This window comes from Triticum urartu, chromosome 7 (genome assembly GCF_003073215.2).
Source record: "Triticum urartu cultivar G1812 chromosome 7, Tu2.1, whole genome shotgun sequence".
NCBI classification, from domain to species: Eukaryota; Viridiplantae; Streptophyta; class Magnoliopsida; order Poales; family Poaceae; genus Triticum; species Triticum urartu.
In genome coordinates, this window is record NC_053028.1 from 59,347,934 (window position 1) to 59,368,417 (window position 20,484).

The following is a 20,484-nucleotide window of genomic DNA, read 5'->3' on the forward strand; positions in this document are numbered from 1 at the left end:
ACTCGGTATATAGAAGACAATCTTCCCACGTCATGCCGAAAGAGATGACGCAAGCCCTGAGCATATCTTCAAGAATCTGATTGACACGCTTGACTTGACCACTAGTTTGAGGATGAAAAGCTGTGCTGAAACGGATGTTGGTGCCCATGGCCTTCTGAAAAGAATCCCAAAACTTGGAGGTGAAGATGCTGCCACGATCTGAAGAAATCAAATGCGGAATGCCGTGCAGAGAAACAATCCGAGAGGTATATAGCTCTGCCAATTGAGCTGCTGTGATAGATTCTTTGATAGGCAGAAAGTGTGCCACTTTAGTGAGTTTGTCGATGACAACGAAGATAGCATCATTGCCACGCTTGGACTTTGGAAATCCAGTCACGAAGTCCATCTCAATGTGGTCAAACTTCCATTCTGGAATGGCGAGAGGTTGGAGGAGACCAGCTGGTCGTTGGTGTTCTGCCTTCACTCTTCTGCAGACATCACATTCATTCACGAACTGAGCAATCTCGTGCTTCATTCGAGTCCACCAATACGACTGCTTGAGGTCATGGTACATCTTTGTACTTCCAGGGTGGATAGAGAGGAGTGAATTGTGAGCCTCGTTCATAATGACTTTACGAAGGTCACCTTTAGGCACAACAATGCGATCCTCGAAGAATAGAGTATCCTTGTCATCAAGGCGATAGCACTTGTACTTGGGTTGACTCTTGACAATCCCAATCTTCACCTTCTTCACCATAGAATCAAGAAGTTGAGCCTCGTGAATCTGATCTTCCAAAGTAGGAGAGACTTGGAGGTTGGCGAGGAAACCTTGAGGAACAACTTGCAGATTGAGTTTGCGGAAAGCTTCACAAAGCTCGGGTTGGTAAGGCTTGAGAATCAAACTGTTGCAGTAAGCCTTCCTGCTCAATGCGTCAGCAATTACATTGGCCTTGCCTGGAGTATATTCGATACTCGAATTATACTCTTGAATCATTTCGACCCAACGAGTCTGCCTGAGGTTGAGGTTAGGCTGAGTGAAGATGTACTTGAGACTCTTGTGGTCAGTGATGATATCCACTTTTCTTCCCAATAAGAGATGTCTCCAAGTCAAAAGAGCATGGAGAACTGCCGCCAACTCGAGGTCATGAGTGGGGTAGTTCTTTTCATTGGGCTTCAACTAGCGAGAAGTATAGGCCACAACTTTCTTCTCTTGCATCAACACTACACCAAGACCTTGAAGAGAAGCATCACAGAAGACCTCGAACGGTTTGGATTCATCAGGAGGAGTCAGAACTGGAGCAGTGACTAATTTCTCTTTCAGGGTGTTGAAAGCGATGTCACATTCAGGAGACCAAACGTACTTCACATGCTTCTGGAGAAGGTTGGAAAGAGGCTTTGCGATCTTAGAGAAGTTCTCAACGAACCTTGGTCAATAGCTTGCGAGACCAAGGAAGCTGCGGAGTTGCTTCACGTTCTGAGGTGGTTCCCAATTCACAATTGCAGACACCTTCTCAGGATTCACCGCTATGCCCTTGGCAGAGATGATATGCCCAAGGTAGATGTAACACCCTCGATGCGACTATATCTCCCACGTGTCGAGGCACGACTTAAAGGCATAATCGCATTGAGGGCATATGTCGCAAGTTAGGCAATCTTCACAACATCCCATGTAATATAAATCATAAAGGGGAGATAACATAGTTGGCTTACACTCGCCACATCAATCAAGTACATAAATAACATTACATCAACCAATCACTCATGGCCCGACTACGGCGCCAAAATAAAAGATAACCCAACAAGCGACACGGTCCCAATCACCCCCAACTGGGCACCACTACTGATCATCAGGAAAGGAAACATAGTAATGTTGAGAGTCCTCGTCGAACTCCCACTTGAGCTCAAACGCGTCTCCTGGAGCGGAATCATCAGGCCCTGCATCTGGTGTAATAGTAATCTGTGAGCCACAGGGACTCAGCAATCTCGCACCCTCGCGATCAAGACTATTTAAGCTTATAGGAAAGGCAAGGTAAAGTATGTGGAGCTGCAGCAAGCGACTAGCATAGTATGGTGGCTAAACTTATTCGCAAAAGAGAGCGAGAAGAGGAGGCAAAGCGCGAGCGAGAAACTAGAGAACAACCTGCGCAAACATTACTCCAACACCGTGTCCACTTCCCGGACTCCGCCAAGAAGAGGCCATCACGGTAACACACTCAGTTGATTCATTTTAATTAAGTTAAGGTTCAAGTTATCTACAACTGGACATTAACAAATTCCCATCTGCCCATAACCGCGGGCACGGCTTTCGAAAGTTCAAATCCCTGCAGGGGAGTCCCAACTTAGCCCATGACAAGCTCTCACGGTCAATGAAGGAATAGACCTCCTCCCAAGACGTTCCGATCAGACTCGGTATCTCGGTTACTCAAGACACTTCGACGGGTTAAAACAAGACCAGCAACACCGCCCGAATGTGCCGAAAAATCCCGATAGGAGCTGCACATATCTCTTTCTCAGGGCACAATCGGATAAGCAATCCGTACAACTAAAACCAGCCCTCAAGTTTCCCCGAGGTGGCGCTGCAAGAGGCTCTAGGTTGGACCAACACTCAGAGGAGCACTGGCCCGGGGGGGTTTAAAATAAGATGACCCTCGGGCTCCGGAAACCCAAGGGAAAAGAGGCTAGGTGGCAAATGGTAAGACCAAGGTTGGGCATTGCTGGAAAAGCTTTAAACAAGGCAAACTATCAAGGGGTTCCCATTATAACCCAACCGCGTAAGGAACGCAAAATCCGGGAACATAACACCGATATGACGGAAACTAGGGCGGCGAGAGTGGAACAAAACACTAGGCGAGAGGCCGAGCCTTCCACCCTTTACCAAGTGTATAGATGCATTAAGATAACAAGATAATATAATGATATCCCAACAAGTAAATAAACGTTCCAACAAGGAACGACCTTCAATCTTCACCTGCAACTAGCAACGCTATAAGAGGGGCTGAGCAAAGCGGTAACATAGCCAAACAACGGTTTGCTAGGACATAGTGGGTTAGAGGTTTGACATGGTAATTTGGGAGGCTTGAAAGCAAGTGGTAGGCATCATATCAATGGCATAGCAAAAGAGCGAGCAAACTAGCATAGCAAAGATAGTAGTGATTTCGAGGGTATGATCATCTTGCCTGCACAGTTGTCAGAGTTGAATGGATCCTCGAAAGAAAACTCAACGGGCTCCTCGTTAGAAAACTCGTCTCCCGGCTCTACCCAAACAAGAAAAACAAGCAACAAGGATACAATCAACCACGTGCAAGGATCAAGCAATATGATGCAATGATGGTATGCTATGCGGGATGCGATGCGGGATGCATATGCAAGATATGACAGGAAATGCAAGAACCTGGCCTCAACTTGGAAATCCAAGTGTGCCACTGGAAAGATGAGATGAAATCGCTTGAAAACGATATAAAGATCATCGGAATCGGAGTTACGGTTTGGAAATGGCAAGCGATTCAAAAATGACACCGGTCTGCGATTTACAGCAAGTAGCCAACTAAATGCAATGAGATGAACATGCTACAGCACCCAAACATGACAACAAAATACATGGCAGGGATGAATTCAAGATGCTTAACAAAAGTCTAGCACTGAGCTACGGCCAATTCATCCATCAACAGGTTCAAACAAGCATGGCAAAAATGCATATGGTAAACAGATCTCAGACTTAGTGAAATCAACATTTGTCTGGAATTTCAGATCAGATAGCACTCTTCGGAGCAACAAACCTACATGCTACAGGACCTGAACATGGCAAAGTAAAGCATGGCATGGAGCTACTCAAAGAGCTTAACAAAAGTCCCTTAGTGACCTTGAGCCAAAAGGGATCAGAAAATACAATCGCAAGCATGTGAACATAGCAAAAACATAATCAGTTTACAGACTTGGTGAAAACTGGCACATGCTGAAACATAACTCAAGTAGGCATGTTTGCGAGCTCGATGCACTCACTACGGTGCAAGTCATGACAAACTAAGCATACATCCATCAAGAATACACAAAATGCAAGCTAGACATCGCAAGAACAAAAGCATAGCATGCACGGATCAACTACAACATCATCGGCAAAATTGCAAACAAGTTGACAATCTGTCCAGATTCACAAAGTAGCAAAAGTAGAGCTCGATTGACTCAAGTTAGGGTGCTCCATAATTGCAAACAAAGACATGGATGGATAGAGCACTACAATATTAACAAAACATCCTTACTGATCATCCTCAAAAGAGGCATGGATCACTAGGAAACAACATGAACATATGGCATCATGAGATAAACAGATCAAGGACTTAGTGGAATTGCTAAGTTCCTGAAAACAGAATTACCGAGTGCACCACTTTGCAAGCTTGCACTAGTCACCACACTCATCACAAAAATACACGGGTTTCACCTCTGGAAAGATAACAAAACCTTTAACAAAACATATGTAGAACATCAGGGCATATCATGCACACATTAATCATGGCAAAAATGACAAAAAGCTAAACGGAGTAGCAAATCTGACAATTATCTCAAGTAGCCCTCTTCTAACAGCATTTCGGGCATCAAGATGAACTCAAATGAAAATGATGCAATGGAATGAATGATGTACTCTCTGAGATGAACATTTTGATATGCTATATGCATGAATCGGAGCTACGGATGCAAAGTTACGGAGCTAAGAACATGAGCATATGGATCCGCAATTTCGGGACTTAGAGAAAAAATCAACCTCCGGATTAGGGTTTACTGTTCACGGATCTGGATCTGGCGCATGGATCGAGGACCGCCAGATCCTCACCGGAGTTCGTCGCCGGAGTAGGAGGGGCCGGGCCAGAGCTTGCCGGCGAGGAGAGGTTGCCGGGCGGCGGGGCAGCGGACCCGGGCAGCGAGGGAAGGCGGCGGGGCGCGGCCCCGGGCGGCGCCGGCTTGGGCGGCGTGGAGCTCCGGGCGGCGATGGCGCGCGGCGGCGGCGCGGCGCCGGCGCGGTGGCGGCGGGGAGGCGGCAAGCGGCGCGGGAGGAAGTAGGAGGCGGCGGGCGGCTCGCGGGGCGGCTCGGCCGGGAGGGCCTGCCCCGGGCCCAAGCGGGCTGTGGCGGCGGCAGTGGAACGTCGGCCACGTGGGCGCTGCCACTGGCTGTGGGCGGCGGCGGCGGCGTGTCCGGCCTGAACGGACACGTCCGGCGCGGCGCGAGGTGGATTTAGGGTTTGAGGACGAGGGGGATCCGGAATTTCATAGGAGGGGCTAGTTTTATAGGTAGAGGGAGCTAGGAGAGTCCAAATGAGGTGCGGTTTTCGGCCACGCGATCGTGATCGAACGCTCTAGATGATGGAGAAGGCTTAGGTGGGTTTTGGGCCAAAATGGAGGGGTGTTGGGCTGCAACACACACGAGGCCTTTTCGGTCCCTCGGTTAACCGTTGGAGTATCAAACGAAGTCCAAATGACACGAAACTTGATAGGCGGTCTACCGGTAGTAAACCAAGGCCGCTTGGCAAGTCTCGGTCCAAGCCGGAAATGTTTAATCCCCACACACGAAAGAAAGGTAGAAATGACCACCGGAGGAAAACGAAGCGCCAGAATGCAAAACGGACAACGGGGAAAATGCTCAAATGCATGAGACGAACACGTATGCAAATGCAATGCACATGATGACATGATATGAGATGCATGACAACGAAAACAACACACGGAGACAAAGACCCGAACCCGAGAAAATAGAATAACTTAACGCCGAAACGGCAAGAGTTGGAGTACAAATTGGGAAAGTTACATCCGGGGTGTTACAGTAGAGAACCTCATCGAGCCAAAACTCGCACTTTGAAAACTTGGCATAGAACTGATGTTCTCTGAGCTTATCCAACACCAAACGCAAGTGCTTAGCATGATCTTCCTTATTCTTGGAAAAGACCAAAATGTCATCGAGGTAGACCAAGACGAAGTCATTTGTGTAGGGGTTGAAAATGAAGTTCATCATGCGAGAGAATGTTGGAGGAGCATTGACGAGGCCGAAAGACATGACAGTGTATTCATATGAACCATAGCTTGTTCTGAATGCTGTCTTAGGGATATCTTGCTCACGAATGCGAATCTGATGATAGCCCATACGGAGATCAAGCTTGGAGAATACTTGAGCACCTTTGAGTTGTTCAAACAGCTCGTTGATGTTGGGAAGTGGGTACTTGTTCTTTATGGTCTTCTTGTTCAATGGACGATAGTCAACACAAAGTCGGTCCGTTCCATCCTTCTTCTTCACAAAAATAACTCCACAACCCCACGGAGAAGAACTAGGTCAGATGAGACCCATTCGCTCTTGAATATCAAGTTGCTTCTTCAGCTCCTTCAACTCTTCAGGTCCAAGCTTCTAAGGATATTTGCAAACAGGTTCCGTGCCAGGCTCAAGATCGATGACGAATTCAACTGGCCGGTGCGGAGGCATTCCTGGAAGCTCTTCTGGAAAGATGTCTTGATATTCGCAAACGACTGGAATTTGAGAGATGGCATCCAGCTCGCCCTTCTCATTGAGAGAAAACAGTCGAATGGTATCATCCCTTGCGGCAAAGACAATTACATCCTCAGACGAATGAGTCAATTGAATCTGCCTAGCAGCACAATCAAGCTGAGCCTTGTGCTTAGAAAGCCAGTCCATTCCAAGAATAAGATCAATATCCGAGTTACCAAGGACCACTGGAGAGGATAGAAACTTATAGTCGCCCAACGTGATAGTAACATCCGGGACGCAATTGTTAGATGTCATTTGCTTGCCCGGGGACACAATCTTCAACGGGAAAGGAATCCTTTTGGTCACAAATTCATGCTTGGCAACAAATGGTCTTGAAATAAAAGAAAGCGATGCACCAGTGTCAAAAAGAACTTTTGCAAGAACATCATTAACAGGAAGGTTACCCATAATCACATCTGGCGAGTCCTCTGCCCGAGCTGCGTTCAACAAGTTGACCTTGGCGTGCTTGGGGTTATGCTTGACCACTTCATTGCTAGCAGATCTCACAGGAGGAGGAGGAGGAGGAAGGCGCCTCTGATTGAAGCATTTGTTGGCATAGTGACCCTTCTGTTGGCACTTGTTGCACGTGACCTCTGAAAGCGGACGGTGATACGGAGCACTTGATCTTGGAGCTTAAGACGAAGTCTTGTTCTGAAAGCCTGGGTTGGGTGAGTGGGAAGATCCATTGCCACCTTTGCTTTTTTGCTGATAAGGCTGATGGAACAGAGGAGGAGGCAGCCAATACTTTTGCTGCTTAGAAGCCACTTGAGTTGAGGAAGAAGGAGTTGCATCTCTGACTCGCTTCTTGAAAGCATCGCACTTGAGTTGAGCAGTCTCTTGTTTCAGTGCCATGTTGTAAAACTCATCGTACTTCTTCGGCTCAAAAAGGACGAGAGCTAGTTGAAGATCTTCTCTGAGGCCACCCCTGAACTGATAAATCATGCTCTTCTCGTCAGGGACGTCTTGCTTGGCGAAACGAGCGAGCCTTTGGAACAGAATGTTATACTGGTAAACAGACAAGCTGCCTTGCTTCAGGTTGCGGAATTCCTCACGCTTGGTTTCAACAACACTCTGAGGAATGTGATGAGCTCTGAAGTCTTGACAGAATTCATCCCAGGTAATCACACGGCCTCCTCTGGAATCTTTGTATTGTTGAAACCATTCTGCGGTTTGGTCTTTGAGTTGGAAGGAGGCAAACTTGACAAAGTCCTCAGGCCTGACGTTGCTGCACTCGAAATGCTTTCATATAATCCACGAGCCAATCATCAGCGTCTGAGGCCTCGACATAGTTGCTGAAGGTCTTTGGCTGATTAGCGAGGAACTGGTTGAGTGTAGCAAACTGATTCTGATTGTTGCCATGGCCATGATTCCCTTGATTGCGCTCTTCCAGAATTTGCATGATCAGCTGCGTGTTTGCATTGGTAGCGGCCATCACAGCTTGCCATGCCTCCGGAGGTGGAGGTGGTGGTGGCGGATCCTGATTCTGATTGTTGCCCTTAGCAGGAGCCATCCTGAAGAGGGTGACATCCGTTAGCATATTGACAGACAAATATTCAAGCTGAATCAAACGGATAGAAATTGCAACTTATAGTCTTCACATCCGAACAAAATGAATGAATGCATTTCAATTGAAATGGTCACATTTCCATAAATTGAGAAGCCACTTAGAAAGAGGTAGAAGAATAAATCAACAAGGTACAGACAAGAACGAATACTTGGTGAGGATTGCCCAATCCCAAACCAAATATCCGCGGAAGAAGAACTAGAGTTACAAGAATTCCCACCTATGAAACTCCCGAACCTTTCCGGTTATGCAATCAGGTGTTGGGGATACAGGGGAAGCATAATATCTCACCCAAATCTAGCAAATCCTACATCCAGCTGCATCCATCCTTCAACACATAACCAAGAAACCTTCGGAAATCATTTACCTCAACCTTCGAAAAGCATCCGTTATACAAGTTATGGCAATACTCCCGAACTCCCGCCCCAGTATTGGGTGGCGTCGAGATTATCTCACCAACAGCTGCATAAAGAGATTTTCAATGTCGGCGAAACTCAGGTATTCCAGAATCTCAACGATAAAATTGTGATGACAACACCTCGGAGCTCAACTCCCCGGGACACTGCCACAACCCCTAATGTCAGGAGGCACCAAGAACAATGTTCTCGTCACAAAACTATCGGAATGATTCCAAGATACCCGCGTGATCCTAAATTTTTTTTAGTGAAATTTGAGAAGAGAAGAGTCAAAACTCTACGTCAGGATGCCTCACCAGAGCGACGAAGGGACTGAGGAGTAAAAAGAATTCCTAACTCTCCGATATATATAATTCCTAAATGACTCAAAACATTTTTCTAGACTCAACAACGCCAGCAATTCGATCAAGCAGGGGGCTCCTAAGGTCGGGGAAGGCTCTGATTACCAACTTGTAACACCCTCGATGTGGCTATATCTCCTACGTGTCGGAGCACGACTTAGAGGCATAACCGCATTGAAAGCAATGTCGCAAGTGAGGTAATCTTCACAACAACCCATGTAAATAAATAAAGGGGAAAAGTACATAGTTGGCTTACACTCGCCACGTCACAAAAATACATAAATAAGTCATTACATTCATCCAATACACTCAGGGTCCGACTACGGAACCAAAATAAAGATAAACCCCAAATGCGACAAAGTCCCCGATCGCCCCAACTGGGCACCACTACTGATCATCTGGGAAAGACACATAGTAACGACGAGAGTCTTCATCGAACTCCCACTTGAGCTCGGTCATATCATCTAGAGCGGAATCATCGATCCCTGTATCTGGTTTTGGAAGTAATCTGTGAGTCATGGGGACTCAGCAATCTCACACCCTCGTGATCAAGACTATTTAAGCTTATAGGTAAGGCAAAGGTATGATGTGGAGCTGCAGCAAGCGACTAGCATATATGGTGGCTAACATATGCAAATGAGAGCGAGAAGAGAAGGCAAAAGCACGGTCGAACAACTATGATCAAGAAGTGATCCTAGAACAACCTACGTCAAGCATTACTCCAACACCGTGTTCACTTCCCGGACTCCGCCGAGAAGAGACCATCACGGTTACATATGCGGTTGATGCATTTTAATTAAGTTAAGTTTCATGTTATCTACAACCGGACATTAACAAATTCCCATCTGCCCATGACCGCGGGCACGGCTTTCGAAAGTTCAAATCCCTGCAGGGGAGTCCCAACTTAGCCCATCACAAGCTCTCATGGTCAACGAAGGATATTCCTTCTCCCGAGACATTCCAATCACACTCGGCATCCCGGTTACAAGACATCCTCGACAATGGTAAAACAAGTCCAGCAACACCGCCCGAATGTGCCGAAAATCCCGATAGGAGCTGCACATATCTTGTTCTCAGGGCACACTCAAATGAGACTAGCTACGAGTAAAACCAACCCTCAAGTTTCCCCGAGGTGGCCTCGCAGGCAGCTCAGTTCGGACCAACACTCAGAGGAGCACCGGCCCGGGGGGGTTTAATAAAGATGACCCTTGGGCTCCGGAAACCCAAGGGAAAAATAGGCTAGGTGGCAAATGGTAAAACCAAGGTTGGACATTGCTGAAGGAGTTTTATTCAAGGCGAACTGTCAAGGGGTTCCCACTATAACCCAACCGTGTAAGGAACGCAAAATCCGGGAACATAACACCGGGGCGGCAAGAGTGGAACAAAACACTAGGCAAAAGACCGAGCCTTCCACCCTTTACCAAGTATATAGGTGCATTAAGATAAACAAGATAATATGGTGATATCCCAACAATAAACATGTTCCAACGAGGAACGATCTCCAATCTTCACCTCCAACTAGCAACGCTGTAAGAGGGGCTGAGCAAAGCGGTAACATAGCCAAACAACGGTTTGCTAGGACATGGTGGGTTAGAGGTTTGACATGGCAATGTGGGAGGCATGATAAGCAAGTGATAGGTATCGTAGCATAGGCATAGCAAAAGAGCGAGCATCTAGCAAGCAAAGATAGAAGTGATTTCGAGGATATGGTCATCTTGCCTGCAAAATTCTCGGAGTTGCCTTGATCCTCGTAAGCGAACTCAACGGGCTGCTCGTTCACAAACTCGTCTCCCGACTCTACCCAAACAAGAACAACAAGCAAAAGGAACACAATCAACCACCTGCAATGCTCAACCAACATGATGCAAACATAGTAATGATATGCGGGATGCGATATATGATGCATATGCATGATTTGGAAAGGAATGATTGAACCTGGACTCAACTTGGAAATCCAAGAGTGCCACTGGAAAGGTGAGGTGATTTCGGTTGAAATCGATATAAAGATCACCAGAATCGGATGCACGGTTTGGAAATGGCAAGCAAAACAAATATGGCACCGATCTGCGATAAACAGCAAGTAGCCTTCTAAATGCAACAAGAACAACATGCTACTGCACCCAAACATGACAACAAAATACATGGCAGGGATCCACTCATGATGCTTGACAAAAGATGAACACTTAGCTACGGCTAATTCATCCATTAACAGGTTCAAACAAGCATGGCAAAAGTGCAAATGATTACAGGTTTCAGACTTGGTGAAATTAACAGCATATCAGGAATTTATCATCAGGAAGCAATGTTTAGAGCATGATAACTATATGCTACAGGAACATATCATGGCAAAGCAAGGCATGGCATGAAGCTACTCTAAGCATATAACAAAAGTCCCTTAGTGACCATAAGCCAAAAGGGGTCATAAAATACAATTGCAAGCATGTGAACATAGCAAAAACATAAACAGATTCAGACTTAGTGAAAAACTGGAGCATACAAAACAGATTAACAAGTAGGCATGTTTACAAGCTCGATGCACTCACTACGAGGCATTGCGTGACAAACTAAGCATACACCCATCAAGAAGACATGGCATAGAAGCTACACATGGCAAGAACAACAACATAGCATGCACGGATCAATATCAACAACCTCGGCAAAATCGCTAAACATGTTAACAATCTGCCAGGAACATTTTATAGCAAAAGTAGAGCTCGATTGACTCAAGCTAGAGTGCTCCATAATTGTAAACAAAGACATGGATGGATAGAGCACCACAATATTAACAAAACATCCTTACTGATCATCCTCAAAAGAGGCACGGATCACTAGGAAACAACATGAACATATGGCATAAAAATAATATCAGGACAAGGACTTAGTGAAATTCTAAGTCCCTGAAATCAGCATCACCGAGTAAGCTACCTTGCATGCTTGTGCTAGTCACCACAAAGATCGCAAAAATACATGGCATACACCCCTGTAAAGAGGGCATGGCATTCATCAAAACACATGTAGAGCTAAGGATCATAGCATGCACACATTAATCATGGCAAAAATGACAAAAGGCCATTTGCTGAAACAGATCTGACATAATCATCACATAGCCCTCTTCCAACAGCATTTCGGGCATCAAGATGAGCTTAAATGAAAATGATGCAATGAGATGAAATAATGTACTCGTCGAGACGAACATTTTGATATGCTACACGCACGAATCAGAATTACGGATGCAGAGTTATGGTATGTGGAAGAATGCAAAATAATTAGGATTTCGGGGCAAAAGTCAACCGAGGTGGATCTCAGATTCAGATCCAACCGGCGCGGATCCCGAGGTTCGCCGGAGTTACTGTTCGCCAGAGTTGTCGAGGGTCGCCGGATCCGAGGGAGAGGCGGTGGAGCTCGCCGGACTTGGGAACGGAGACGACGGAGAGGCGGTGCCGCGGTGGTGGCCGGTGCCGGAGACGGCGGACGGCGTCGGGGCGGTGCCGTGGTGGTGGCCGGTGCCGGAGACGGCGGACGGCGTCGGAGCGGAGGCTCCGCTCGGGCGAGGCGGCGACGCCCTGGGCCGCGGGGGCCGCGCGCGGGCTCTTCCGGGCCGGCGGCGAGGAGATGCGGCCGGGCCAGTAGGGGCACGCCACGTGGCGGCGGCGGTGCAAACCGGACGTGTCCGTCGGCGGAGTTGTGTCCGGCGGCGCGGGGAGCGGAATTTTAGGGTTTCGCCCGGATTTGGAATGTAGGGATCTTTATAAAGGGGTAGAGGGAGCTAGGAAGCTCCAAATGAGGTGTGGTTTTCGGCCACGCGATCTTGATCGAACGCTCTAGATTATGGAAGTGGTTTAGGTGGGTTTTGGGCCACTTTGGAAGGGTGTTGGGCTGCAACACACACGAGGCCTTTTCGGTCCCTCGGTTAACCGTTGGAGTATCAAACGAAGTCCAAATGGCACGAAACTTGACAGGCGGTCTACCGGTAGTAAACCAAGGCCGCATGGCAAGTCTCGGTCCAATCCGGAAACGTTTAGTACCCGCACATGAAAAGAGGTAGAAAGGACCACTGGAGGACATAGGAGCGCCGGAATGCAAAACGGACAACGGGGAAAATGCTCGGATGCATGAGACGAACACGTATGCAAATGCAATTCACATGATGTTGTGATATGAGAGGCATGACAAAGAACAAAACACACGGAGACAAAAACCCGGCAGCGAGGAAATAAAATAACTTAGGGCCGGAAACGGCAAGAGTTGGAGTACAAATAAGGTAAATTACATCCGGGGTATTACACCGTCGTATCTAAGCCGCCACTGCCCTAGCCCTCTACGGTGCCGGCACAAGCACCCACACCGGTCGACCTTCGCCTCGGCTTTATCAGCGACCCCATGATCAGTCGTGTCGTCCCCATCTCCGGTGACCCCACCACCCCCCACCACAAGCACACACACACCGATCAACCTCCGGCTTGGCTTTGCCAGCGACTCCATGATCAGCCATGTCATCCCCATCTCCGACTTGTTTCTCGAGTCGCCCTTACCGACGATGACACTCGTTTCTCGAGTCACCCTTACCGACGATGACACACTAACTCGTTTCTCGAGTCACCCTTACCGACGATGACACACTGACTCATTTCTCGAGTCGCCCTTACCCACGATGACACAGCCGGCCATGTCATCCCCGCCTCCATCTCCACCTACCAGAATCAACTTACAGGCCTCTCATTTTCAGGCAACTAGAGAATATCAAATGCATTATCATAATCCCATTTGTCAAACCGACTTTTTGTGTATTTTGGTGTTTGTTTGATCCCCTTTTTTTACTACTTTTGCGGCTGATTTTCGACATCAGATTACAAAATAAGCACTTCACAAACTGAGCAGCGTAGTGTGCGCTCGTTACCTTGTAATCAGAAGAGAAAGAAGTATAGCTATCTTCGTGACTATCTTTAAAATTCTACTACCGACCAGTTACAACTTACAAGTCCCACTGGAACCTTGATACACACTGAACTGAACTGTATTACAAATTGTAGCCATTCATTCTGAGTATATCTGTGAACCTGTGGTATTGTCCATCCGGCCATTTCCGGATGCAGAGCAACCAAAGATGCATGGTAATATCACATCCTGGCACTATATTTCTAGTTTAGTTGTTGCAGGCAGTTGCTGTGCTCTGCATTTCCTTGCTGGTTGCGAATGACTTGCCGCACCCACACGTTTTTGTCGCGTTTGGGTTCTGGAAGTTGAAGCCGCCCCCGATGAGGGCGTCGCTGTAGTCCAGCTCCATTCCAAACATGAAGAGAAGGCTCTTTGGGTCACAGACTGCAGGCACACAAAATATACTGTCTCGTTAGAGTTATGGTAGACCGTAGACCAGGAGTTTTGGCCTGAATAAACAGAATGGGTTGTCACATGTACTTGTGATCAACAGCCTGTGGACTATTTCAAGCCTTCAAGGATTTATTTGAAACGCAAAAGTGTTACTCTAATCTCGAGCACAAATGCAAATCCATGTCCTCTGAAACGTATATACACAGTCAAGGCAAATCAGTTACCTATTGTGAAACCTTCATACTCGATGACTGAATCGTCAGGGTTGGCGCTTCCTCGGCTCTCAAACTCCATGGTGTAAGACATGCCAGAACATCCACCTTGTTTAACTCCAATCCTCAAACAGAGATCTTCATTCTTTTCGGACCTCATTCTGTTCAGATGCTTCAAGGCCTTCTCTGTCAATGAGATAGCTGGTGCGATACTACCAGGCGTTGCTGTTGCAGCAGCTGCAAAGTATGGTAAATGATTTTACTAATTTAATGCTGAACAGAACTTGTCTGAAATTCTGCAGCATTTGCATAAAGCATTTTAACATCCTGAAAATCATAGGATATATCTGACTATCTTGTCGCCATTAAATCTTCAGTGTTTCCTCAACTATTCCCTTGCTCATGCAAGACAGACGAACCTATGAGTGATGTAGGATGACTGGAAGGACCAGGTTATTGAAGCCAACTTCAATCTATGCCGAGATAGTCATGTTCATCAGTTGTGAGTTGTTACACATTACTAAAAATATATAAGTTTACAAGGAAAGAACTTATAACGACGACATCTTTGCTTAATCCCCTTGGATGGATAGGAATAATGCAACCAAGGCCCAAGTACCTAAGTATGTACTAACGATAGACACAGATAGCTAGATATATGCATACGTCATACATATAATGATCAAACTGGTGTATAACAATTAAATTGTTATCTGTATAAAGTTTTTATCTGGTACAAACAAACTCCAGAATACCACAGAGAAGAAAAGAGAAACATGGCACACGCGTAACTGCTTTCCCACCCGATAGGCTGATACTGCAACCAGAAGTAGGATTGCCTAGGAGCATGTGTCCGATCTACCCATGTTGTCTAAATTGTTTAATAGGGGTCGTGGATGAAAGATCTACAATTAGGATGGGGTCGCTCTGATTATAAGCCTAGTGGGGACAACCACTTTGCCAAACAAGCTACTAGCAGGCAACTAACTTAGGCAATACAGGCCAGGCAACGCCATCAACTACGCACTCAGCAATCTCCAATCGACGATTTCCAGCCGCCTGAATCAAGATAACAATGCGCGCTACCGATACATGAAGATCAGCCCCTGCCCTATGGCCATCGCTGCAAATTTCACATGGTGTGCAGCTACGCATCAATCCGGCTTCATTTTACGGGTTCTCACGAATCACAACAGAAGAAGCCCGGCAAAGGGATTCAATCCAAATCCATCCACGCCAAAACGATCCTACTTAATTCTATTGCATATGCGTAGAGGAGAACATCTGACATATGTGTTGACCACGGACCTGGCGGGGCGGAGGCGCGGAGGGAGACGGCGCGGGAGCCCCCGCTGCGGGCGGCGAAGCGGACCGTGCAGGCCGGGGCGGAGGGCGAGGGGGAGACGGCGAGGTGGGGCCGCGCCGTGCCCGGGAGGCGGCCCAGGAGCGGGCGGGTCGCCGTGCCGGACGCGAGCGCCATGATTGGAAATCGGGTGGGGCTGGGGAGAGAGGGTGGGGGAAAGCAGCGACGACGACGAAGACGGGAGAGAGGGAGGGAGCGAGGAAATATCCTGTGGCTCGCGGGCCGCCCCGAGTTTCGTGGCTTGTGGGCTCAGGGCTCTCTGCGGTCCACAATTATGTATGTTTTCGGAATGGACTTTTAACTTTACTAGTAGAATGCCCATGCGTTGCTACGGGCACAAAAAAAATATAGATGAGTCCAAGAGCATAAATTGTGGCCATCTTTTATCTTTTCCACGAAGATGTTGTCCCTCAACTTTTCTACATATACAGGTAATATATACTTTTAGATATATACCAAGATTGTGGGAAGACATAAGGTAACATTTCATATCTCGTTCCTTTCCATTTCTTCCATATTCACCATCGCAACAAGACGTGACATCATGTGCATTCTCTCGCAAAAAAAATAAAAAAAATATTAATTCTCCCTAGTTGCTTCCTATTTTCTGACAAACCTTGGACCTCACCTCCGACCTTGCTATCACATAATCATCTCTTTTCTCTTTCATTGTTCATATCCTTTCCATCAACGGATGATAGTACATTACATTTAGTTGAAATGTATTGCCCACCTCTCTTCATTAGTTCAAACTTTTGAATAAGTTGGCTGAAGCATGAATCAATATGGTATCCAAGCCAAGAGGTCTTTTGAGTTCAAGACCCCACCAACGCAGTATTAAAATAGAAGATCCTACGTTCTACATCGATCACACATCTAAGCACTAAATAAGCCTAAACGTGATAGTGCATTACATTTAGTTGAAATATATTGTCCATCTCGCTTCATCAGTTCAGATTTTTTGATGAGTTGGCTGGAGCATGAATTCAATAAACACCTCACGTTAATATTCTCTCATTGTCACATACATTTGAAAACAGTGACGATTGTCATGTGGGCGATGTTTTTGTCGATAATCTCAAGACCAACTGGCTCAGTATCTTGGAGGTGCTCATATGGGTAGAGTGTGCATGCATGCGTTCATAAGGATGAGTGTGTGTACCTGTTTGTAAACATCAGCGTTTGTACTGTGTGTGTTTTAACTTCAGAATACACAAGAATTATATCACAAGCACAAGTGTCAAGATATAACAACATGATGGTTTTCAAATTAAGGAGTTCTGTGAATATACATTTCTTGCCAAAGGAAACATGAATATACATAGCAACTGGTGAATAAAGTCATATGGAGGATATAGTGCACCCCCTCCTCCCATGTAAAATTCAACATGTTATTTGCTTTGCATCCATTTTATAAACCAAGCCTTGCTTTAGTTGATGCCACCTAACAAGAGAATAGGCAAACATATGTACATGATTACACAATACATTAATTTCAGTGGTATTTTTTAATATGTTCGATGCTAGGCTAGCATATTATCAGATCAACAAACAAAACTTCAACATTCATTCAGAAACTCGGGTAGGTGACGTCTAAATATTTTACCAACTTCAACAAGATGGAAAACAAATAGCAAGAAATATATGCACAATACAAAAGTGTCTCTTACCATGACAACACCCAATATAAATTAAAAATACGAAAAAGTTGTTACAGTAGTACTATTACTTACAACAAGAATTGTATGTTTCCTAAGCAAACTGCAACTTTCTGGAATAAATGTTTCTTGACATTCAATGTTCATTTTAGAATCCACGTAAAGTGTTGTGGAATAATTGTTTCTTGAAAGTCAACTTTCTATATAGCGTAATTTCTTATGCATGAGAGATAAATAATGCACAAAATATAGAACCATAAGATAGCTGGAAGCCTGCTACTGTAAATTGGTAAAACTATGAGCCAGCAACAGAATAACATGGAAAGCAAGTATGAGAAATATGAAACTGCTATTCCTCTATACAAAGCCAATACGAATTCCAGCCCATGCTATTAGTGAATCCTGTTGACCATGAAGAAGCTAAATGGAAAAATACTACTTTTTATATAATAGAAAATAGACCGCAAGAAGACACGAAATAACAAAGAAAAGCAAAAAAAAGTTTAGAAGGTTGAACCTAATGCTAGCACCATGGTAATAAACCCATGTCTACAAAGGAACATTAGCATTCAAATGTGAGAGCTCAGTAGCTTGTCATGTCTATATTTTGTTGCACTTGTATCTGATTTGAAATTTAAAGAATTATGATGAGAAACTCACGTAGAACTGCAGTATAATCTTTTGAATAAACATTGTCAATTGTCTAAGAGTGCTAACATTTAAACTCATTCAAAATGTTGGCAAATGTAATGAGAAATGTAATACCCGAGATAATACATTATAAGGCTACAACAAGTCCCCTCCAATTTTTAGGAAGCTCTCCACTATATGTGTAGCGATGAACCAGCCTCAAAACCCATTATAGACTGCTAGATAGATATTTGTTTCTTCAATTTCTAACAAACATATAAAATATTGATTGAGAAGCACTCCTGCTTACTACACAGTGATTCATAACATCAAAGTGCATGAACAAACTTGATTTTGTTGAACAGATAAAATTCACCTTGTTCTTCTTCACCAAAGTCTTCCCCAAGATTTTTCATCTAGTCTTCTTTCCCACATATATTTTTTCTTCAGAAAGGAGGCCTACCTAGGCTTCTTTCCCATATCTGCACAAGTCATGCTTAGAGCTGGTCCTTGTGAAGCACTAACCTACCTTGGCTCAACGCCAATGTGCATCAGCCTATCAAAAGCATAGGTGTAAGAATCATCCATGTACTCTGCACAAACAAGGGAAAAATCATATGAGCTTTGATGCTTCACTATATTATAGTTTAGTAGAAGAGATAAACGGGCAGAAGTCTGGATGTATAGTAGTGGGGAAGGTGAGGTTACCTGGATTACCGATCAAAGGTGCCTTCCATTTGCCCTTGTGGTTCAGGTTCCTAAATTTTTGAATGCACAAAAACTTATGCCAGAAGTTGGACGCCCGAGGTATCCTATGCCATTTGGGGCGATGGAATTTCGAGTAACTGCTTGTTGAATTGATGATATTGCTGGGCATTGAATTAACTGAATCAGAGTGACTTCTAAAGATAGGGCACGATAGAATCACAAAGCATAGAAAAAGTAGATAAGTTTGTGTGAGATACTCACAGTCAATAATTTAGAAGCTTCTACATTACTAAAAAATGCACCACATAGATATTATAGTTGTATCCACTATTCTCTTAACGGGCATAAATTGTAGCAAACTAAGCCAACATAATCCGCCTGTAATACTTAACCAGTGTCCAACATCCTTGAGTAACAAAACCAAGTATTAATGTTGATCACTTACAAAAGAAAATGGGCTACAATCACAAGATAAATGACATGGAAAAGGTCAACCGAACCTTTAAAAGTGGGAACTGTAGCGTCAGTCCAATTCCGCTGCCATGGCACCATTTTTTGCTGCACCTAGTGCCACCCAAAGTTTGTCCTAATATTCTATTGCTAGTATATAAGTTCTAAAGTATTTTACTAACAAACAAAAAGGTGGGAAAATATGAATCTACAAATTACGAGGACAAAATAAAATCAAAAGTCCAAACGGATGTGTTAAGATCAGTTTATACGTGCAGCCAAATGTTACAAAGCTAGCTTACATGAGTTCAATCCATCAGAATCGAGAAGATGCACAAAATGTCGGGAAACAAATTACAAACACTACCATTTTAAAGAACAAAAGGTAAACGTAGTCCAGCCTTTCAGTGAATACTGAAGCGGAAAATAAAAATATTTATGAATCTCCAGAACAAACAAAATAACACGGAGTGGAAGCTTAGAAAGATATAGTAATGCCTCGCCAGCGTCACCTTCAAAGTTGCATATGTTACACCCAGACACACATAATGACACAAAAAAATTATGCTGGAATTTAATGTTCGGGCTAGAAGTAATTTGTTTCCATTTTATTGTACCCAGATTCTGTTGGTTACTTTTCCTACTGAATTTATCCTGCATATAAATAAGGGTTACTGAATCGTTGGAACCTAATCATTGTCGGTACCAAATTTTTGAACCATACTCCTAAAACAAGTAGTACCGATTGTTCCGCATAATGCATGTAAGGTGTGTCAGTTTCTATCCGTGGCTCCCTGCTCCAAGTACCCCGCCGGTGAATCTTATGGCCGAAAGGCGACCGTGTGAAGCGATGGCGTCTGGTCGTAGGCGTCTGCTCATGTTTCTATCCATATAAATGTCAAAATGTCAAACCAGATGTGTGTGCTAGAAGATTGTTCCTAATTCAATATAAATGGATAATTTTTTACTGTTGCCTTTTATTTCTTGAAGACCAGTCAGTCTAGTTTTCCCTAGGTTCTGAAATCGCTGCATGGGCCCTCAACTTCTTCAGGTTCGGCTCTTGTGCAGATACAGTTAGCCTTTGCACTACAAATTTATTAGCAAAACATATGTTTCCTACATAGAACATAAAGCTAGCCAATCTCACCGAGAAATCATAGTGCCCTGCCTGAAGTTCCTGAAGCTCCTGTATGCCAAAGATGTAACTCCGTTGTTGTCTGAGCTTCCACTGGGCAATGTGTAGACAACTCTAAGCTTCATTTCCTCAATCATCATATCAGCATCCTTATTGAACTGAAGAATACATATATAT

The 20,484-nt window shown here is 45.0% G+C and overlaps 1 protein-coding gene across 1 annotated transcript; it reads right to left on the minus strand.

Annotated features, from left to right (window-relative positions):
• Positions 1-13,685: 13,685 nt before the first annotated feature.
• Positions 13,686-15,976, minus strand: LOC125520711 (iron-sulfur assembly protein IscA, chloroplastic). The gene is made up of 3 exons (XM_048685697.1): positions 15,672-15,976; positions 14,376-14,600; positions 13,686-14,142 (listed from the first exon to the last, which is right to left on the minus strand). Exons 1-3 carry the CDS (start codon positions 15,841-15,843, stop codon positions 13,967-13,969), a joined length of 573 nt encoding a protein of 190 aa, XP_048541654.1. The 5' UTR covers positions 15,844-15,976; the 3' UTR covers positions 13,686-13,966.
• Positions 15,977-20,484: the final 4,508 nt, after the last annotated feature.

Bases quoted from the DNA above. Each gene is read 5' to 3' on its own strand.
- LOC125520711 (XM_048685697.1), bottom strand. From the start codon at position 15,843: ATGGCGCTCGCGTCCGGCACGGCGACCCGCCCGCTCCTGGGCCGCCTC. The intron at 14,601-15,671 runs GTCCGTGGTCAA...CATACTTTGCAG, and splicing joins CCGCGCCTCCGCCCCGCCAG to CTGCTGCAACAGCAACGCCT. The intron at 14,143-14,375 runs GTAACTGATTTG...GTGTGCCTGCAG, and splicing joins GTATGAAGGTTTCACAATAG to TCTGTGACCCAAAGAGCCTT.